At 41.4% G+C, this 22,407-nt stretch overlaps 3 protein-coding genes across 4 annotated transcripts in view; 1 reads left to right on the top strand and 2 right to left on the bottom strand.

Annotated features, from left to right (window-relative positions):
• The window catches only part of ACSBG1 (acyl-CoA synthetase bubblegum family member 1), a 35,165-nt gene extending 33,540 nt beyond the window's left edge, over nt 1–1,625 (bottom strand). The window contains exon 1 of one of the 2 annotated variants that reach the window (XM_054272541.1): nt 1,460–1,625. In XM_054272541.1, coding sequence (XP_054128516.1) covers nt 1,460–1,539 — 80 coding nt within the window. In that variant the 5' untranslated portion in view covers nt 1,540–1,625. The remainder of the gene's footprint in view (nt 1–1,459) is intronic. The other variant, XM_054272542.1, reaches the window with a different exon arrangement.
• Nucleotides 1,626–8,479: 6,854 nt separating this feature from the next.
• On the top strand, nt 8,480–14,570 carry DNAJA4 (DnaJ heat shock protein family (Hsp40) member A4). The gene is made up of 8 exons (XM_054272543.1): nt 8,480–8,526; nt 8,607–8,747; nt 10,406–10,586; nt 11,478–11,582; nt 12,312–12,539; nt 12,629–12,859; nt 13,368–13,468; nt 13,550–14,570. The coding sequence occupies exons 2-8, from the start codon at nt 8,616–8,618 to the stop codon at nt 13,766–13,768; spliced, it is 1,197 nt and encodes a 398-aa protein (XP_054128518.1). The 5' UTR covers nt 8,480–8,526; nt 8,607–8,615; the 3' UTR covers nt 13,769–14,570.
• Nucleotides 14,571–14,986: 416 nt separating this feature from the next.
• On the bottom strand, nt 14,987–22,086 carry SKIC8 (SKI8 subunit of superkiller complex). The gene is made up of 10 exons (XM_054272545.1): nt 22,007–22,086; nt 21,863–21,890; nt 21,412–21,517; nt 20,491–20,663; nt 19,284–19,432; nt 18,875–18,968; nt 18,029–18,122; nt 17,327–17,419; nt 16,642–16,720; nt 14,987–15,257 (listed from the first exon to the last, which is right to left on the bottom strand). Exons 1-10 carry the CDS (start codon nt 22,016–22,018, stop codon nt 15,168–15,170), a joined length of 918 nt encoding a protein of 305 aa, XP_054128520.1. The 5' UTR covers nt 22,019–22,086; the 3' UTR covers nt 14,987–15,167.
• Between the last annotated feature and the right edge of the window lie 321 nt (nt 22,087–22,407).

The raw sequence follows: 22,407 nt of genomic DNA on the forward strand, positions 1-22,407 counted from the left end.
TGCAACAGCATAAACATGGCAACATGCACTGGCATCTTCAAAAACAAACAAACACAGATGTTTCATGCCAAAGACTTTGAATGCATCAAAAGTATTTTGAGTTCTAGGGTCTGATATTCTTCCATCAGAAATTCAGTAAAAACCCAAATGCTAAACATATATCTAACACAGGAACCTTAAACTTCCTGTTTGCAGTGGATGCAAACCATTGTACTTTTAAAGTCTCCTTTAACTTTTTTTCCTTAACAAAGTAAACTCAGATTTTAATTTTTTTTTATTAAGTATGTCACAAATGGAAGCATGCCTGGACTAAAATAGAGGCATTATTACTGACTTAGCAAAATCGTCCCTTTCATGAGTCAGAGTGTACATATACCTATACAGATCACAAGTCAAATAATGGTTTATGATCTTTGGACAGGGTAAACCAAAAACTTGCAATTCTACTACTTAACTACATTGGGATTCCAGAAGCAATAACAATACATTCAAAGGTTTTCAAAGATTTCTTAAACTTCTTCCTGTTCTGAAAACCTTAAGTCTTGGATTGCTTCTCATGATTCTTATCCAGGATTACAAAGCCCAGAACAGAAGAAACCATTATGGCAGAAATTATCCCAACAATCCTTTACCTGAAAGGATCAAACAAATCTTCCAAGAGACATAACATGCAAGTTATTCCCTAAATAAATGTGAAGTTAGATATACCTTAACAGAAGACTAAATTAAGTCTCTGGAAATGGATATTAGTGCTTAGCAATACTGACAAACTTCTAACATTCAGAAGCTAAAATATTTCCCATGAGATGTCTTGTTCTAATCTTAAGTACTTCCAAAACTCTAGAGATGGGGAGATTCTCTCCATCTCTAGAGAGATACCATTTCAGTGCTAGATCAACAGGTAGAAGAAACAACATGTTCTTTTTGTGCTGCCTAGGACAGAAAGGAGGAGACAGCACCCACCAGGATTATTTTTGTAAAAGGTAACATAAACATCAAGATACACTCCTCTAAAATTCACTTCTCCACTCCCACCTCTAAGAGATGGGTTACCTGGTTAAGTTCTGTTGCCTCTGACAGGAAGAAGATGATCTGTCACAAAGATCAATTATTACCTGAGGATTACCCCCCCAAATCCAGAAGAGGCTAAATAGCCTCTGTGCTATAAAATAAACATTATACAGGTGTATCCTATATGCCAATAAGATACAAGCAACATATTACCTACTCAGTGATGCTAGTAGGTTTAAAGTCAAAGTAGGATTTAGCAAAGGAGAATAAACCTATTTATAATCTTCATTAACAATTTTCTCTTATTCTAGCCTCAAAAGATACACCTTACTCCTCATTGGATAGTAGAGATACCAGGAAAATTCTTGTGCATCTGCACAGTAGTACAAGAGGAGCTGGGAAAAACTGGTATATGAGTTTGTTAAAATAAATGCTCAAGCTACTTTACCCATTTTCACAGCTTCCTGAAACATTCCTTGCATTTTCAGTCTGCAGTTGTGTTGTGAGAGTCTCTCCACTGTTAGGCATGCTGAGAAACCCTGCAAAGCTGGTCACAAATATGCTGAAGAGCTGTGCAGATCAGGCATAAATGAGCTACTTGGAGAACCCAAGAAACCAACAGTAACTGGTTATTTGTTGGAAAAAACAACACGTAATACAAGAGGAGGAGTCTACTGCTACAAAAGCTGTTTCTTTCTGATTTTAACATGCTTGAAATGTTGCAGTGCCTGTGAGCTGCTTACTGTTAAACTTTCTTTTTAATTCACTTTTCTTTAATTATCCATGAGAAGAATTTTAATGAGTTCACAATGCTTTAAGATGCAAATCGTTGCTTTTGCCAAGATTTCCACAAATTCATTCACACAAGTTGAAGCAATTCTAATTTTACTAAGTCTAGTTTTGAAAAAGAACATTCAATGAAGCTATTTGCTTAAAGAAAACACAGATTAATTAGGAGATGCCTTAAAGTCAACTCAACCTGTGAAACCCAGCACTGCAACAGCAAAGCACCTCCTCCAGCACCACAACTACAGCAGCACTCCCTGCACCTCACCAGAGCAGGCCTATGGTATAACATGGAAGTTTCTACACATGACTGAACAAATTACTTCCCAGGATGTAAGAGAGACCAGTTCAGCTGTTTAGGCTACTTCTATACTGGTAAACGAAACAAAATCCAGAGAATGGCTCAAGCCACCCACTGTGAGCACCTTCCCTGGCATGGCTCTGTAGGAACTGGCACTTGCCTGGGACAATGCAGGGCAGAGGCTGTCACTGGAGATGATATTAATGACCACCCTGTCTGGAGGGGGAAGAGAGATGCAAGCCATGCTGTGCCATGGCCTTCAGAGCCAGAGAACATCATCTAAAATGTTTTACTTAATGGTACAAAGAGAGCCATACTGACTAGGAGTATCTAAGATAGCAAATATTAACTTTGTAGAAAGTGTGGATTTTATTCCAGAGTGCCTTGCACCATATCCAAACATATAATTGTAGACAATGCAAGTTGAAATGAAAGAAAACTCTGAAGTGAGATTCTAAGGGATCTATTCGCAACGCCAGAAACTTGATTTGAAGAGATCTGAACACAAAACGGGGGTATTTCAATGGTAAAAATTTGTCAACATATGCAGCAAAACTCTATTTGTCAGGATTGATTTAGCTCTTTCATTTTGGGATAATTCTCTGAACCCTTTGTTCCAGCAATTCTCTGCAGAAAGCCACAAGGTGTCTTCCTTGCAAACAACTTTCCAGTAACATAATAAAGAAAACTCTGCTGCAAGAAAACCCTTCTTTTTCTTCTTCAGGTCATCTAAAGTGTTTTAGATGCTATATGAAGGAAACCAATTAGAGAGCTGCTAATTACCTTGATTGAGTTGCATCCTGGGTGTTTAGTGGCTGGGTAACAGGCTGGTCTCCTGGAAGGAAATGGCTGCTCATTCTCTGAGTCTTGTACTTTCAGTGAATAAACAGATAACCTCAATTTATGTGTCTTCTGTATACACTGCAATTATGAAGGATTTTTTTGTTTTGTTTTTCCTATAATTTTCCTTAAACTTGCTGATGGTTAGCAAATTATTTTGACACAATCAAGCATTTTCCAGGGGCAGATCACTCCTCCAGTAACAAGAGCAGCTTGTTACTGCCAAAAGGGAAGCCAGACTGTGAAGTAAGGGGAATCTATCAGTGGGAATTGGTGGAGAAGAGTTGCTTTGGACTCGGTATTGTGTGACTGTAACAGAAAACTCACATCATTGTGATAAACTGTGTTCCCTGCAACTGTCAGCTACCATCTTGTCACTTGAACTACAGGCTCATGAATGTCAAGCTGCAATAGTTTGACACAGAACCTGCCTTTGCAGGTCTGGTACATTTCTAGGTTGACTTCAAGTTTCAAGAAACAAATCCTAACAAATGAGACCAGCAACTTACATGGAGCTCAGCAGAAAAAACCTTCATCTTGAAATGGTTTTTACATGTTGCACCTCACAAGATGGTGTGATCCTTTTCTTTTATGCCTAAATCTACCTGCATACAAGTTGCACAAGCCTGCACTAGACCCAGACAGAATATTTGTGCTGGGATGGGCTGCTTTCTGCAGCTACAGGATAAGATTTCTGGGCGTTGACAGGCTCACTAAGCAATAAAGGAATATAAAAGCCAAATAAAGCTCACATACTGTTCACATCCTTTGCTCTGCAATTAGGACTGGTATCTTTCAGAAATTTGCAACCTCAGAGTTGAAGACACTGTCCCTACAATTTGCACAGTCACAAGATGCCAAACAGAAATATCAGAGAGGCCAAACCAAAGCCCTGTTGTTACTAAGGTCCAGCAGTGACCAACAGCACTGCAAGGCAAACCAGCCTGGGCGTGGGTGGAGCATGCCTGGGACAGGATGTTTCAGGTTTATTTCACAGTAAGGCCCTTTCTTTAGTCATATAACTGGTAACAAATAGTGCCAAACAATACTTTTTGGTGCAAACATTAAACTGGTAGTCCTATTGTTCCTCCCATCTTCCACCACTGAATCCAAACCAAATAAAAAAAAAACCTTACCTCACAACCACTACCAGCAGAACATCTCATAACCTTTATTCAAAGCCTGTTTCAAAGGTTTTGTTACATTTCTTTACATAAATTGCACCACTTCTAATAGTTTTTTATTATTTCATATCAGTTTTCTTAGAGCCCGTCAGCTTTTCAACTTGCTACTAACTGCAGCCCTCTGCCTGCTATGTTCTGTTAACTACATTTACTGTGATTATCTACAGCTCTCTCTTTTTACTACTTTCTCATAAAATTAAAATTAAAAATTTCATTCAGTGTCTAAAACATTTTAGCTAAAGTAAAAAAAAAAAATTAAACTCCACAGATCTACTAAATGAGAGTAGTTTTTGGGGTTTATGCAAAATTCTAAATCCAAACATGTCTTCAAATGTTACAGTGCCAAAGCCTCCATTAAATCTTACTAAACAAGCCAGTCTAAACACACACCTTAAGGATCAACCAATTTGTGCTACCTTGGGCCAAGGAGATGATGCTGAGGGCAGATTCCAGAATTAAAAGCTTCAGGCCAGCAACAGCTTTTTAAACTCACATATGCTTTTTATACTAATTTATTTCTAATGCAGGAATTCAGATTAGACAAACCTGTGACTGCTAGTTACTCACTACACACTACCCTAAAATAGCTCCAAACAAATGCCATTATTTACATTTTTCCTGGAGATACCCATCTTTTACTTTCCATCTATGGCAAAAAGATTTTTCTAACAGTTTGTTTCTGTAGAAAACATCCTTTTCATATCATAATTACAGGCTCAGGGCCTTTCAAGGTTCATTAAATGAAATTGTCACACTTTATTGTTTAACATACATTTTGAATAAGACTAAAAATCATAGCTTAAAAATGTTACTTGAAGGATATTTCCCTAAGAAGTTTGTAGAAATTGTGCTAACTTTTGAGATCTGGATGCTTGAAAGAATCCAGCTGAGCACAAAGGAAAGTCTGCTGTGATTCTAATTTCACCTTATAGAGGAAATACTGAAGCTCTTCAAGCAGATTTAGTGTGACTGAAAAGAGACAATCTCTCAGATTCCCGACTTTTTTCCCCAGTGTTTTTAATAAAAGGGTTGTTTTGATACTTTACAAAAATCAAGGATGCTGTAAGAAGCTGCAGCTGCAGTTCAGCAGATTGTTCTCTCACCTGTGTCTCCAGGATCCTGCTTCCAACAAGAATGAGAAATAGCAATACAGCCAGATAAAAAAATGCAAACAAGCAGATTCAAGCAGTGATTTATATAACGGGATTAAAAGATAAATGCATAATTCTTGTAGGATATAAAGATGCTGCATGGTCCCAAGGTCAGGGGGGAAGCAGTTTTAACTCCTGTTTTGTATTAAGCTGTTTCAGAACCAGAGTCCTCTGGTGGCTAAATGCAACAGGCTCCAGATCCAATTACTGCCCATTCCCAGTCCATTCCTGCCTCCCTGCAGAGAACAGAAATTCTCTGCTTGTTTTCCTGTTGACACCCACATGCAAATCTGATACTGGGCAAGTAAAAAGCAACAAGGTGATTCATGTTACATGTGGCAGGAGGGAAGGAAGAAAGAACAGTAAAAGAAATATGTTGTTCATCTGAAAAATGGGTTAGCAACAACCACAAACTTTAGGAGGCAAGGTGTGCACCACAAGAAACAGAGTTGGGCACATACACCCTTCATCACCAGGCTGGTTGAGTACAGGAACCACGACTGTAATTGCTGAGAAACATGTCTGCATGTGTAAAGGCTGTATCACATTTATTACTGATCATGACAAAGCCATCTGCTGAGGATTCTAACTCTGTTCCATAAATAAAGTATTGATAAATAGGAAGTGTCTTGCTTCAGACAGCTGTAGGACTGTGTTCTCCTCAGGTATCAGAATGACTGCATCTCTCAGACAAGAGCACATGATGATGCACAGAATATCCACTGAGTGGTATCTCCTGTTTTTATAATCTCAAACACCAACCCTTACTACTTGTCCCACTAATTATTTGAATAAATAATGATTTGATTGCACCAACTGGAACCAAAGATGGAGAAAACAAATACTGCAGATGAAGGTAAACTTAACCTGATAGGTCTCCCTAATAAAATGAAAGTAAATGACATAGGAGGCTCAATCCTCTTAAGCAAAGATCCAAACCAGCCAAGTTTTTGGCTGTTATTACAAGTAACAAATGTTAACAGTAAGAAACCATCCACCAGTGTGAGTTCTTATATTTATCAGTATCTACACACACCTACAGGAGGATTTCTATTCACAGAAATGATATACCTTTTTATCACATACTAAAGATGGATCTCTAAAATTCATTATGTGCTTTGAAAGCTTCTCATCTACTAAAGCATTCAGCTACTACCAAGATATAAACTGATTTATTGTTTCTTCTTAAAAAGAAATATTATGTTCATAACAACAGATTATAGTTAATTTATCTTTAAGGTAGAGACCATTATGAGAATTAACCTTTTCTTTGCCTTAAAAAGGAGATATTTAGTTCTTGGCCCACAAATTTACAGAGTAACTTACCATAAATATTTCTAGAGAAGAGTTCCTGCATTTACTTGTCAACATAATTTCACAATTGCAAAACATAGATTTACACGTTCAGCTGCTGATAATTATGCCTGGAGAAAATAATAGTTTTCAACACTGATTTCTTTCTTGTGGTTTTGAACTGTTACTTTCATTGATATTTTCTGTTGATTTCCTGTAATCAGCTCCCCCTTCTTCAGCAAATTTACATGCTGAATATAAGTAGATTGTATTAACTCAATCTTCTAATAGTATTTACTTGAAATACAGTAGGAAGTTCATTGTAGTGGCACCAGAGCTCTAAATGATGACAAATTTTCATTCGGATCCCTCCCTCTTTTTATTTTTCCCCATTTCCCACTGTTAGACAACACAACAGGGCCCTCTCCTTCAGTCATCCTGACTCTTTACCTGTGCTGTGCTTGGCAGGGCAGGGCACTGGAACCTTTGGGCTATCATAACCACAGGAGATGCTCTGCTTTCATAAAACTCTTCCCAGGAATAAGGAACTGTTTCCTGGAATAAAAGAGCAGCTTGTAAACATTCCTATTCAACTCAAGTTTGAGCAAAATCTGTTCTCAGTTCATGCAGCTTTTCTGTATTTTTCACTTGAGATTTTTCAGTGTTAAGTTGCCATCGTCTAGGAAAATATGCTATTGCTCAGATCCACACAAGTACCAGTTATCTCATTTCCCCTGAGCAGTAAATAATTGTATGAGGACCTTTGGTTACCTGGAGAAAGATGGAAACTATCCCAGCTTCCAAGTCTGCTCCAGGCAGGCCGGCTTGAGGAAAAGGCAAATAACAGATACAGAGCAGGGGTACATCATTAGCCAAATTAATTAAAAATCGAAAAAATACTGAGGAACAAGGCATCGGGAAAGCCTTCTATTAATTAACCAGAAGAAGATCTAACACACAGCGTGGGGCAGGTTGTAGCAGGGTGCTCACCAGCCTCTCACAGGGCAGGGAGACAAATGGGTGCCAACTGAGGCGGCCGCCATGAGGGGCCCCTCAGGAGGGACGCTCACCCCTGCCAGGCCCATGGTGCTTTATGTTCGTCTAAAGGGTATTTTAGGTGTGTCTAAAGCTGACACAGGTAGAAGCTTTCTAAATTAAACTCAACAGACTGTGTCTACAATACGCAATTTTATATCTTTTGTGTCTACAAAAGATATAAAATTTTGGGTAGTTTTTTTACTGAGGTGGCCGCCATGAAGGGCCCCCCAGGACGGACCCCTCACTGCTGCTGGGCCCACAGTCCTTTAGGTTTGTCTAAAGCTGACATAGGTAGGAGTTTTCTAAATTAGACTAAACAGACTGTGTCTACAATACAAAGATATAAAATTTTGGCTAGTTTTTAATATATTTTCAGCTCCATAAAATAGTCACATTTTAACTAATGGAAAGTACATCTAAAGCTTCCATATAAAAAAAATTAGTATTTTGGAACTTTTATTGAAAAACAGTATGACATATAAATCTAAAAGCGATAAAGAAGAGGAAAGAATAGACTTGCATTACCACATTAGCATAGATAATAATTTACAGCTCCCATGCAATGCTAACTGCCCGGTACCCCACTGCCCGAGCACAGTTTGTGTGAGCTGTACTCAGGGCACGCCAGGCACAGCTCCGGGGGAGCCCCAGCCGCACAGCCCGAGCGGTTAAACGCAGCCCGGACCGCCGCAAATTAAATACGGAGCGCCAGACCCGGGCCCGGCCCGAGGCTCCTCCCCCCGCGAGCCCCGCCGGTGACGTCACGCGCCGCCGTTCTAGACCGTTCCAACCCCGTGACGTCACGCGCGGCGTCATTCCAGAAGATTCGGCCGGGGCTCCTATAAAGCCTGCGGAAGAGGCGGAGCCGCCGGGATCGGGGAGCGGTAGAGGTGGCGTTTTGTGCAGCGGAGTAACCGCAGCGGTGAGCGCGGGCCCTCGGCGGGGCGCTGGGCGGGATAAGCCGAGGGTAACCCCAGGGTAACGTGCCGCGTCCTCCCACAGGCACCCACCATGGTGAAGGAGACGGAGTACTACGACATCCTGCAGGTGAAGCCCAATGCCTCCTCCGAGGAGATCAAGCGCGCCTACCGCAAGCTGGCGCTGAAGTACCACCCCGACAAGAACCCCAGTGAGGGCGAGCGGGTACGTGGGGTCGGGGTCGGGGCTGGGCCGAGGCCTGTGGGCCAACCACCTACCCACCGTGAGGCAGCGGCGCTCCAGGCGACACCTACGGCCCTTGCGCGGGGTAGGCCCCGTCCGGCTCTCGGGCGGGCTGGGGCCGAGCCTGGCTCACCGCAGGCCCCGTCCGGCTCTCCGGCGGGCCGGGGCTGAACCGGGCTCATCACTGGCGCCGCCAGGCCGCGCCATGGGCGGCCTTGCCGGGAGAACCGGAGGCTGGCGCCTCCGGAGGGCTGCCCGCGGAAGCACCGCGGGTCCCCCACAGCCAGGCCGTTGTTACAGCCAGTGTGCACTAAGTCCCAACTCAGATTCTGCTTTGCCCTTTCTGGAGCGTAATGCCGGTGCGTGAAGGCTCCCCTACTTCCATATCTCTGTTTAGACATGTGAGCTTGGCAGCAGGCCTGTGGCAAAGGGGATGCAGCATTTCTTTTTTTTTTTTGATGTGGCGCATACTAGTTTCCCTGTAGTTACGCTGGAAGATCGTCCTTAGAGGAGCTGGTTAAAACAGGCAAAGCTGGAAGGATTTCTAGTGTGCCAGTGGTCACTGTGCTGTCAGACATTTAAAAGGCTGGTAGTGGATCCAGCTGCCAGCGTTGTTGTGCTGGATGGGTTTTCTTCAGAGAAAAATGCTAATGCAGATGTCCAAGGTAACTATACCCGGGAAATCACTGGGCTGTACGTGGGTGGGCTGCTTACAAGGGAACTATTTTACATGCTGTCAACACAGACCCGCACAGCTGCCTGTGTTGACTTGGATGATAAACGAGCACCACAATTGGAGAACTAGGGAAAACATGAATGATGGGATTGTTTATCTAAAAGCTGGCTTACTAATACATTAATATAGGAATAGAAGGTCCATATTTACCTTATGTTAATCTCTAGAATACTAATTTATAGAACTCAAACAGTAGCATAGTCAAAGACAACCTTTCCTGCTTTTATTTGGGGCCTGCTTTTTTTGCTTACACCACTTTACATGGCCATGAGTAAATGAAATCTTAAAATTGAAGTGGTCATTCCAGTAACAGCAAATTCTTTTTAAAAATTCAGTTGGTGATCTTAGTAATAGGAAATTCTTCATAGCTATTTAAGAAAAATCCTTAATTGTTTTGATTTGTATCTAAGTCCTTGTGTTTGTGATGAGTAAGCAACACCCGTGTCTGGTCACATAAATCTCTGCTGTAGCTGGATGTACCAGCTCAGCAGGCATGGAGAATCCCTGTGTAGCTCTAGGCTGACTGGCGCTGCTGTGGCCATGAGCAGTTGGGCACCTGCAGGACTTCAGGGATAGCACCATATTCCTTTCTAAATGGATTTTTAGAGGTTATAATGGTTGTTGCAACTACCACAATCAGCAAAATGCAGTTGGTGTATACTTGTAAGGTGGATGTGACTGAATTAAGCCCACTTAAAACATGGGAGGAGGGGGGAGAGGGAGGAGAGGGGTGGTTTTCCTGGACAAAAGTGTGCTGTTATAGCCTGTTACCCAGGGAGTTTCCTTTTGGAAACGAATGCTACAAGAGGGTGTTGTAGTGGCTCGATCTGTAGATGGAGTTGTATATGAGAGGGCTACTTTTCCTTTTGGTCATAGTTGTTCAGAGCTTCTTTTTTCTTTTTAGTTTAAACTTATATCCCAGGCATATGAAGTTCTGTCGGACCCAAAGAAAAGGGACCTCTATGACCAGGGTGGGGAGCAGGCTATTAAAGAAGGAGGCCTGAGTGGCGGCAGCTTCTCTTCACCCATGGACATCTTTGACATGTTCTTTGGTGGTGGAGGCCGAATGAATAGAGAGAGAAGAGGTACACAGTTCTAAACAAGTTCTAGAAACTCTAACCATGCACTTAAGCATAAAACACCTGTGCTATGGTACTGCTGTTCTGCTGAGTGCACATAGTGTGGATATTACTTGTTGCAACAATAGAATAAGTAAACTATGATTGTTCTAGTTACTCTAGCATTAAGAGTCTAATAAAGTAGATAACGTGGCTTAGCCATAGCCATCTTTCTGCTAAGTTCTATTTATTTTTTGTTGAAGGGGGAATGGGTAGTCTGTAGGGGAGGGGGAAACATCAGTAAGTCAGCAGTTGATTTAGACCTGTTTAAGTTCCTTTTTTCCAAATCTGTGCCTCACTTGCGCATATGTTTTTGGGCAATTTGCTTCAAAGGACACCATCAACTTAAACTTAAGTAATTTTAAATCCCATTAAAATATTTGGGAGAAATTACATGAAACTGAGTACAGTGTGCTACCAAAAGCATGATATGATTTTTGTCCTTTCCAAGCCCAATGCCTGTTAAAGTAGCAAGTAGTAACTTGCTGTAAAATCACTGAAATGATGCTATGAAGTGGCATGGAAATGAATAGGCAGGCATAAACAGCAACTTCTAAATTGACAGATCTGAAGCTGGTAGTGTCCTTGCATCTTGCTGTTTCAGTTAAGCTTATAAAATTAGGAGTAGGGATAGGGTGGCTTTGATGATGCTTTGCTTTAATTACAGCTCAACCTTTATGTTTGGAAATAAATGGGTGGAGCTTAGCTGAAGCTGATGGAATTGCACATGCTTTTAAGGGGGCTGAGTTGTGTTCAAAGTTTGGAATGAACTCTGCATTTCTTCAGTAAGACTGTGCATGAACATTTATCTTCACAAAAGCTGAACAAGTATTAATATTTCCCTTTTTTTCTCTGAAGGCAAAAATGTGGTGCACCAGTTAGGTGTATCTCTTGAAGACCTCTATAATGGCGTTACAAGGAAACTGGCGCTGCAAAAGAATGTTATTTGTGCAAAATGTGAAGGTAAAAAAACACAAGTAGTGGTTTCAAATCCCTCTTCAAGTTGTTTGTATGGCTTGTCTGAGGCTGAGAAGAAAGTCTGAAGGCTTTCTTACTTTTCTGTGTCTTCATTCTTTGCCTGATCCCTGGAAGTCTGCCAGGGTATTTAATTCTTACATTTATCCAAAAGTAAGTCTCTCGACGGTGTTACAAAATGATTGTTCTAATGGCAAACTAAAACTCACCGTGAGTTGCGGTTAGGGGTACCTAAATTAAAATTATCTTCACCCAGAACTTGGATGTAAATGTTTATTTTGTAAAACTTCTTTAATTGCTGTGGGTGGAAGACTAGCTTGTGTTATGCTACTAATTTTACAGTTACTAAGTACTCCCTAGACTGGTCCTCTTTGAGGTAAATTTTAATAAGGTCTTATATCTTAGTACGCTGTTAAATATTTCATAAGCAGGTTCTTTTCCAAGTATTAATGGAATGTTCATGTCTTGAATTTGGTATGCTGGCAGTTCCTTGGAAACCAGGAGTTACTGGGGTGGGGCAGAGGCTAATACAATTAGCTGTATAAACATTTTGTTTGTAGAAACCTCCAGCTTGTGGGGTATATTTTGTGATGGCAGCTAAATTCCATTACTGAACTACTTTTAAGTTACCCTAACCATGCTCTTGAAGTCAGCGAGTTCCAGCCTGACTACTGTAATTTTTTGAGACTGAGATGCAATTTAATTCTTTTGTCAAAGGTTATGGCGGAAAGAGAGGGGCAGTAGAAAAATGTCCTGTGTGTAAAGGAAGAGGGATGCAAGTTATAGTTCAGCAGATTGGACCTGGCATGGTGCAGCAAATCCAAACTGTGTGCCCAGAATGCAAAGGCCAAGGTGAAAGAATAAATCCAAAAGACAGATGTGACAACTGCAATGGCTGTAAGGTTGTAAGAGAGAAAAAGATCATAGAAGTTCATGTTGATAAAGGTAAGAACTGTGTATTTGTATTGGTTCCCAAATAATAGTCAATAATAGTCTATAGTTCTGCAGAGAATAAATGGGTTTCTTTTCTTCAGGTATGAAAGATGGTCAGAAGATAGTATTTCATGGAGAAGGTGACCAGGAGCCTGATTTGGAGCCTGGTGATGTTATAATTGTGCTTGACCAAAAGGATCACAGTGTCTTTCAGAGACGAGGGCATGACTTAATCACAAAAATGAGAATTCAACTCTCAGAGGCTTTATGTGGTTTCAGAAAGACAATTGAAACTCTGGACAACCGAGTTCTTGTCATATCTACTAGGCCAGGTAGGTTGTTAAGAGTACTAATACTGTGCAAACTAATTGGTTTAATTATACCTGGACTGGAGTTTTGGGGGAGATTGTTCTGTTTGGGTTGGGTTTTTTCCTAACCAGATGATGCAACAGGTTCATGAGGCAGTCACTTAACCTAGTTGGTTCTTTGTTGTTGTTACTCTAAAACATGCAGTTACACCTAAAGCTGTCAAATACCTCTTAATAAACCTCTGCCCCAGCTGGTGGATAGCCAGGAAGATATTAAAGAGGAAAGAATCTTAATTCTACTTAATTATCTGTTCACTCAGCCTGAAGGCTGTGCCAAGAAAAGCTGATTTCTCTTATAGCAGGGGAAATAGTCTAAATGGCCTTAGTTGTGTACAGCTTGGGTTTAGGTCTTTGCTGTGAAGTGATTACAATCTCCCTGAGGTGCCATGAGAACAGTGTCCAGCCCTGCCTTGTGTGGCTGTGAAATGCCCATCCCATCACAGCAGCCCACTTACAGCTCTTGCCTCCATAGGTGAAGTGATAAAACATGGTGACCTAAAATGTATCTACAATGAAGGGATGCCTGTCTACAAATCTCCAATGGACAAAGGCAGCCTGATCATACAGTTTTTGGTAAGCTGCATGCTTTTCTGTAGCCAATATACTCATGTTTGCACATGAATAAATACTCATTTTAAATATGTAAAATTGTAGGTCCAGTTTCCAGAGCACTACTGGCTCCCAAGGGAGAAACTGTCTCTGCTGGAGGCTCTGCTTCCTTCACGAGAAGATGTTATGGTTACAGATGAGATGGATCAGGTAGACCTTGAAGATTTTGATCCAAATGAGCAAACCTACCGTAACAGTGCAGGAGAAGCATATGAAGAAGATGAGGAGGGTCCAAGAACAGGAGTACAATGCCAGGCATCTTAAAGCAAGGTGGAGCAGATGTCATCTAAGATGTAAATTTTCACAATGAAAACTGCATGGCTGTAATAGCCACTGCTTGTGGTTTTTGTGTTCAGCAAATTGAGTTGCTGCGCTGTCAGTATCACCTTTTTGTAACTAATTTATATTGTGTTCTTGTAGTCTTTCTATATAAAGCAAATGTCATACAGCTGAGAACCAAGTTGGTATGAATTTTCCTTGCTGTGAAGGTTCTCAATTTATTCACCTGTGCTATTTCTATAAGACTTTGGCAATATCGATAGAGGCTAAGTGGAGTGTCTTATGTAAATACTTTCATACTGGAAAATTAATTTCATAGAATAAAACATAGCAGAATAACTTCTAATAAATAGTACTTCACCTTTTCTCGTGCTTCTCTTGTACTTTCTAAGCCATTCTGGAACCCCCTTTATTTAAACAAGTTCTTCTAAGCTCAGACTTCTGTCATCTAGTCTAGATTATTTGTGTTAGCTGCACCACTCATACCTGTCTCATTTTGTATTTCAGAAGCATTTTGTGCATGCCCTCCTCTCTGCCTCTTAGCCCTCTTCCTGTGTTTTGTGGGTTTACAGTAGCGTTCCTTCAGCTGCTTCGCTGTGTGTGACCCAAGGTTACAAGCTGTCCTCTAATGTGTTACATACAAGCAAATACTTGCAAATAAAAGTTTGACCTTTCAGAAGCTCAAGCTTTGTATTTCAGCCTTCCTAGAAAGGGTTTTTACTTCCTCCTAGGCATTGTATACTTGTGCCTTAACTAAAATGAATAAACCAAAACCACTTGCACTGGGTGTACTGCTGCTGTTCTGTAACATACATGCTACCACAGTACAGCGATCCCATTAAAACTTTTTTCCGTTTTACCTCTTTGCTGGTAGTGTTTGTATTAAGTCAGGGTTAGAAACAAGTAGTCCCCTTTAGTGAAATGAAACCATGATGAATGGTCCATGCCACACAATTGTTGAAACAGGTGTTCAGCTTAAGTGATCCTCTTGCACTCACTAGCAGGACAAGCTGGGCTGTCATTTCCCATATCTATAACACAGCCTCAGTCATTTTCCTTCTGCTAAAATAAGCTGCTGTAACACTTAGGCCATAGCTCTGGTCTATTTATGTTAAAAGGCAGGGGTGATTAGCTGAGCAGTTACTTCACCCATGACTACCTGTTTCCAAAAATACTTTTTCCCCAAGAATTAGACACAAGGACTTGGAGCTGTAGCTTTTATTTTAAAAAAGTAAGACTTTCTCTTGTGCTAAGCAAAATCAAAATTGGATCTGCTTTTGCAGATCAGTATCAATGCTTTTATCATAGTAAAAAATGACATAGAACAGTAGCAGTCCCTTGAAACTGCTACAAGAGATTTACTGAAGCATCTGAGTCAAGACATTTACACTGGACAGTCATAAATATGAATTTCTTGGTCATCACCAACGGACACAATTTTGGACCCGCTTCCATTGTATTTCACTCCCCAAACCTGTAAATAAGACATATGCAAGTTTATCCAGAGAGGACAAAGATAAAGAATCTTTGCAGCAGTAATACTTATTACAAGCAGTAGAGGAAAGATTGTTGCAAAGTCACCTAATTAGCACTGGTGTAGTTGTGGCTTCTGCTTCACCAGCAGCTGCGGCCGCCGAAGCAGAGCAGGACACTGCCCTCTAGGAGCCTGCCGAGCTCCTACACCACTCCCACTGACTGTGCCTTACCCCAGCCACAGATACTCGGGCAGGGCTGAAAAGTGCTCACCTCAGTTTGCATCAATAACCCAAGCATTCTCACTCCTGCCCATCCTGCAGCCCTTGCTAAAAAGAGTACAGTGCAGAAAAGGAAGAGAGGAAGTATTTGTCATGCAGACTGAGACCATGACAGACTGAAGAACAGAACTGGGTTTAGCCTTGAGCTCTTTCAGAGAACTACTTACCTACCAGTACAAAACTTAGAAAAATTCAGGTCACTCTGATCTAAGACAGTTGCACAGGCTCTTACCTGACACCCATCTCCATCAGAATGACATCAGGAAGGGTGAAGGCTCCCTAGCACATTAATGTGAAATGCAGAATGGGTGTGTTGACAACTGTATGGTTTGGGTAATCTTGTACACTATTTTGGATTAGTACCCAAACCCAGCATTCCCAGTAACTAACACATCTGTGTCTGCCACAGACTGAATGAGACCATACACAATAGCTAAACAACAGGGGAAAGCAAGTCCCACTTGGTACTCCAATATTAAAACCCCCACAAATGCAGGTAACTGAGAAAAAGCTTACCAGCAAGAAAGTACTACAGAAGAAAACATTCAAATAAAATCTGAAAGAATATCCTTTGTTTCTTGTTCAGTGGCCCATTAAAATAAAACACTATTCCGTTTATCACCTAACATTTGGACAAAGAGTAAATGGGTAGAAGCTTAAGTCCTTCCCTCACAGGCAGGTATCACCCAGTATTACAGACACTGAAGGAGGAAAAACTCCCAGGTTTCCAGGCTGCTTTCAAGCATCTTTTTAAGTAATTCCATCCTTTTAAATAAGTATTTCCACCCTTACACATGCTGTGTTAGTCACAGAAATAAGTAAAACCAGAGACAAAGGTAACAGAGTCTGGTGAGACTTAGGCCACTCAGGATTGCCTTTTTTGGGCCTGAAAAATGTTAATGACTTGGAAGAGATCAGCATATACACCTGGGAGTACTAGTTCAATATTAAGTGCTAAATAATCACAACTTTTAAAATTTCATTATAGCAGGCTAAAGCTACATTACTGCAAGCCTGGAGCTGCAGCACCAAGGTGAAGCACAAATGTGCTCAACTACACAAGCTCTCCTGGGAACGTGGTGACTCAGGGAATAGCAGCCATACCTGATCTTGGTGGTCAAAAAAAGTATGGACACAGGTCCTCGTTCCAGCATCCCAAACCTTCACACTTTTATCAGATGAACTGAAAGAAAAATAAGGCTGATTAATGTTTAAATTAATATATTAACTAAAGTTTAATGCAAACATTAAAGGTTCTGATATGGTAGACATAAGAAACCCTCTTTCACCCATCAAATACAGGGATGAAGTAGCAAATGACTGCATCTTCTGCTAGGTTCCACTACCTTTAAAATAAATGTACTGTTCCAACATCTGCAATGTGAAAATGAAGACTCCCATTTTGACCAAAAAATTCTTTGAGGCAAGTTCTTTGGATAAGGAAATTCCTGTTACATATACTTCGTCCCCTAGCTGCCTCAGCTGTTTTAAGAATTAATACTAAAATTCAAGTAGATTAATGTATTACTACTTTAGGTTGTAATTCTTGATTCAAGAGCAATTTTTCAGCTATTTAGAATCAAACTGCTGTTCTCTTAGGTGTTTTTCACTTGTCAGGAACTACACTGCAATGGGAAGACTTACTCTGTAAAATGCTCTCACTACAGCTGGTATCACATAACAGATTGGCTCGAGCCTTGAAATTTTATGTTATTTCATTACACATCCCACTGCAATTTGTACACTTTTTTTTTTCCAGTAATCAAAAACAATTAAAAATCCTCAATACCTGGAAACAAAATGGGTATCATCGGGACAAAATGCTACATTCAAAACCCAGGATCCGTGACCACTTAATGTGCCAGCCAAGTTTGCATGTTGCCTGTGGAAAGAACACGTGAGCATTTGCTTTGTGAATTCCAGGGAAAAAGCAACAGGAATATACCCTAGCTAGTGCAATCAAGAATGGTTCAATGGAAGGTGACTTCTGGACATTTGTTCATCCAAGCTGAACTGGTGTTACAGCAGATTCTGTTTTTCCATTTCAAATAGTTAACATAAAAAGAAGTCGCTAAGAAGACGGACTGGAGGACAAAGAGTTTCACCAAAGCCAAAGCAATGCAGGTTTAGCAGGTGAAGACCACTGAAGCAGGGCCATTTCCTCCCCAGGGTCTTCCAAGGTATTGCAAGATGCAACAGAAATAGGTTATAAATATGATTTCCTGTGCACAGAACAGATGTTTAGGAGAGGTGAACACAAGCTCACAGGACAGATACACAGAAGAATTAGCTTACTGCCTACAGGCAAATATAAGAAAAGTAATTTGTTTTCAATTTACAGCTTTCTTCTATCTCTACACTTTCAAAAACTATCTGAGGATGTAGTATTTTACGATTTAAGATTATTTATTACATAAAAAGTCACCAAAAGCTGAAAGGAATTCTGGAGAGTGGAGGGTTAGCTCTATGTTTCACAGTATCAGCCACTCACACATCGTAGATTTTGATGTATCCATCATCGGAGGCGGTGACGAGCAGCTGGGAGTCAGGGGAGAAGGTCAGCGAGCGGATGGGCATGGCATGGCCTGCAGGGACAGGGACACAGGGCAGGGCTGGCACTCCTCCCACTGACACAGCACCCAGCAAGCCACAACAGCTCTGCCTGCTCAGGCACAGCAGCCTCTGAAGCCTCCTTCTCTCCAGAGGCTTCTTCACACAAGGGAAAATGGAACAGCAATTCTCAACTGTGAATGTTAAGGCATGTCTGCAACACAAAGACTATCTAATTTTTTTCAACTGTGCATCTCTATTAGAAATCATGTCATATTTTATAGTATGATTTAAGTGATTGGGGTTTTGGTTACAACTGGGCAGAAACTGCATGAACATTAAAAGCCCATTTATCTGTTAGAAAAAAAAATTCATGTGTTCTACAACATAAAATGTTCAGTTACTTTTTAGACTAGCAAAAAAATTGCTTTAGAACAAATAACGCAAGAAAAAGAAAAATCATGTGCAGGGCAGCACACATTTGGCTTGGCTTCATTCCCTTGTACTTTTCTGCAATACAAGAGCTCCACTTTAAGAATTTAGTTAAGCTTTACTGACTGTATCTTTTAAAAAAGGCATTTATGATGCAAGCCTGAGTTTACAGTCTGCCTCTAATATTTTAAGTGGTTTAGGTCAGAACACACTAAATAAGTAAATACTGTCTAATGGACAAATATGTCAACTCACTTTTGCCATGGTTGTTGTAGCTTATTCTGACTTGCATTATATCCTTTAATTTTGTCAGAAATGAGGTCAGAATTAGGTACTGCAAATAACCAAACCATACCTTCTAGCGTATGCAGAAGCTTTCCAGTTGCAATATCAAAAATATTGATAATGCCATCTATTGCTCCACTGGCCAAGTATTTTCCATCTGGACTCTGTAATAAAACACAAAAAGTGTGATTCAACATCTGTGTGTATTTATGCTGTGTAAGCCCTGACATTCCCTTGGCAACTTTTCACAAATAGTAATCTATGCAAGATACCTGGGCTCCAAAAATCCTGAAGGCTATAAACAAGATCCAAATATATTTTCCAGATGTGCAGGGGGAAATGTCACACAATTTGTATTTGGAACTGTGGCTGTCACCTAATATTATTGCAGAGATAAACTGATAGATGGAAACAAAAATACCTATTTACAACATCTTACAGCAATAGCAATTTCTCATAAGGAATTATGTGCTTCTTACATATGCAATGCTAAGGATGAACTTTCCTCTGGTGTCTAGAGAATATTCTTTCTTTCCAGTTTCAACACCGAAAATATTTACTTTCCCCACGTGACTTCCTGTTGCAAGGTACTGGGAATCAGGTGAAAAAGCCAGGGACCAAGCATCAACTGTATTAAAAAATAAAAACCAGTTAGCTGGATCCTGTTCCTGGTTCTTATTCAACAGTGTCAGTCCTGTATGCATCTGTTTAGATGTGTAACCCCCCAAGAATGTACAAGCTCATCAAGTTACCCCTTCTATGTAACTAATGGAGCATATCTTGAGCTATTTACTTACATTTAGTAAAATATTACATTTCTAGTAAGACCCTGACCTTATGAGATCCTCATGTAATGTTAAATTTAGAATTTAAGACTGCAGCAGTTAAGTGGAAATTCTTACTTTTTTCCCAGAACCAAAAGATTGAAACTACTGAAAAAAGCAACACAAGTATGTAGCAAAGCACAGAAGATGAAAGTACAGGAGAAATGCAGATATACAAATGTAACACAGATAACATTCCTGCAACTGAATGTAAAAACCCACCATTTTTCATAACAGTGCAATGTATTTATCTGGCACAATGTAATTTACAGGTTTTTTCCCTAAAAGTTAAATATTAATTGCCTAAAACACTGCAAGATTATTCTTAAATTCTTGAGTCCCAGTGGACTCATTAAATACTTGGAATAAGACCTTGGGCCCTGAATTCCAGCTTGGAGAACATCAGCATTGTTACCATTGATAGCTGTTTTGACTTGCTTGCTCAGGACTGGACATGCTGGATAAAAAAGGATCAGATGCAAGGCTCAAATTCACTGCAGTGTTATGAAGAACATTCAGAGCTCCTTTGTAAATCCATCTGAATAAGCACTTGAATTATTTCTTCCAAATATCCCTTTACCAATGCATGTGTAAGAGAAGCTTCTGCTTTATGCATACAGCAAAAAGCCTACTATGTATACCTGAGAAAGCACAAGTAGTGTGTAAAAATAAAATTGTAAAATTGTAAAATTGTCTGATGCTGCTTTGTGTGGAGCTCATAAAACCTTAAAGACTTCTGCAAATACAGGAAAGATTAAACCCCCCAAAGACCTTAATGCCCTCAGGTACCTCGGTCCCCCAGTATCTGCCAGGAAGAGTCACAGTGTTCCCCTGCAGAGCCAGCTCAGCACTGGTGTCTTACCAGGACCAGCATCTATGGACTTGATCTGCTTGCCAGTCTCCAAGTCCCAGAGGCGAATGTGGGCGTCCAGGGAGCTGGAGGCTGCGATGGCACCCGTGTGGCTGATGTCCACTGACACCACCCCCAGCTGGTGCCCCTCCAGAGTCCACTGCAGATCCAGCTTTTCATCGTTCCTGCCGTGCACGGAAAGAAAAGCCTTGTTGGGAACATCCCCAACCTCACACAAAACAAACAATCCACATTCCTCCCTGAAGGGCTGCACACAAACTCTCTGTACTTAAAGAACTGACAAATCAATAATTTAGCATATTCCTGCCAAGCAGGTACTTCATCCTAAGTTTGGAAGCCATCCCACCAAAAAATGCCCATCACACCCCAGTCTGTGGGTGCTCACAGGGCTGACCTGTGAGCTCAGCACAAAGTACCATGACTGACATCTTCACAGTCACCCCACCCCACCACCACACTTCACCACTGAAGTGAAGCACATCCTTCACACTGCTTTGCCTAAGAGACATAACTTCTCTGCAAAAGCACACTTCCATTAGGATTATCAGGATCTTTTTTTCAATAAAAAAGGAAGATGTCATTTCCTCTTTCTCGCTATTCCCATTATTTTTTTCACAATACACATCTCCAAATGCACTGTCTCATCAAAAGAGGCATTTCTCATTCTTTGGTTTAGAAGTACATTAAGTATTCTCTGAAATGCATTTTCAAAAGGATTCTCTTTTTTTTTAAAATGAAAGCACACCAGAATGCCACCACTCCAAGAGAAGGCACACACCAATGGAGATAAACTTGCTCAAAGAAGCAGCTCTGCGTGCCATTCTTCTAACATCCCTGCAGATTGTGGAAATTCAAGGCTGCTCCACACGGACGATTTCTAAGGCCTAACACAGATTAATATGGGGCACTTACCACTTCCAGACCTTTACCAGATCATCCAGAGAGCCAGAGATCACTGTTTCAGAACCATCATTTTTATTTTTGCCCCATGCAACTGACCAAATGGCATCATCGTGAGCTAAAAGAGAATATAAGCACATTAATTTAAAAATAAGTATTTTCTTTTGATAGAAGATCACAACTGGTTTTGGTAATGCTGAACTGGCTAGCTGCAATGTTGGCAATAGACCGTGCCCTGCTCCTCAGGTCTATTGAGCGCTCTGAGAGCCTCGTCACTGTCTTCTTTGTTCCAAAATATGTGAGCAGCATCACTGCTGAAAAAGCAGCACAGCTACCTCTGACTTACTCAGATTTATGCCCAATATACGCATAGCCACGTCTCCTCACACAGATACCTGCCATTATCAACTTTACATCATCCCAGAACACCAACACTGCTCAATACCCGTTAGCGTTTGCTCACCTTGCTCTTGTTTGAAGAGAATACCGTACTAGAAAGAAAAAATAATTAATATTACACATGAGCAGCCTATACACATATATATACATACACATACACACACCTCAAGCCAGCAATTAGCTCAGCTAACGCTGTGTTTTTAATTACCTGTGTGGTCATGTCTTTCTGAAAACAATCCCGAGGGGAGCGCGCCCACAGCAGCCGGACACAGCTCCCGCCGCCGTCGCGCCGTGATGACCTCGGTACCACCGAGAGCGCCGCTCCCCGCGCCCTCCGGCCCCGCGCCTCTGCCGCCGCCCTGTGGCCGGGAGGGACAGCGGGACACGTCCCGCGGTGGAAACGGCCCCGAGTCCTGCCCGGCAGCGCCCTCAGGGGACAGCGGCACCGAGCCCCGGCCCCGCGTCCTGCTCGTCAGCGCCCTCGGGGACAGCGGCACTGAGCCCCGGCCCCGCGTCCTGCCCGTCAGCGTCCTCAGGGAGAGGGGGACCGAGCCCCGGCTCTGTGTCCTGCCCGTCAGCGCCCTCAGGGACAGCAGCACCGAGCCCCCG

Source organism: Melozone crissalis, unplaced genomic scaffold (genome assembly GCF_028551555.1).
Source record: "Melozone crissalis strain CALT ecotype California unplaced genomic scaffold, PUWL_Pcris_2 ptg000014l_1, whole genome shotgun sequence".
Lineage (NCBI taxonomy): Eukaryota > Metazoa > Chordata > Aves > Passeriformes > Passerellidae > Melozone > Melozone crissalis.

Excerpts from the sequence above, each read along its gene's own strand:
- DNAJA4 (XM_054272543.1), top strand. The coding sequence starts at position 8,616 with ATGGTGAAGGAGACGGAGTACTACGACATCCTGCAGGTGAAGCCCAAT. Across the intron at positions 8,748-10,405 it reads ACCCCAGTGAGGGCGAGCGG|TTTAAACTTATATCCCAGGC; the intron begins GTACGTGGGGTC and ends TTTTCTTTTTAG. Across the intron at positions 12,540-12,628 it reads AGAAGTTCATGTTGATAAAG|GTATGAAAGATGGTCAGAAG; the intron begins GTAAGAACTGTG and ends TCTTTTCTTCAG.
- SKIC8 (XM_054272545.1), bottom strand. Across the intron at positions 21,518-21,862 it reads TCTCTTCAAACAAGAGCAAG|CTCACGATGATGCCATTTGG; the intron begins GTGAGCAAACGC and ends ATTCTCTTTTAG. Across the intron at positions 18,969-19,283 it reads TCATCCTTAGCATTGCATAT|AGTCCAGATGGAAAATACTT; the intron begins GTAAGAAGCACA and ends GTTTTATTACAG.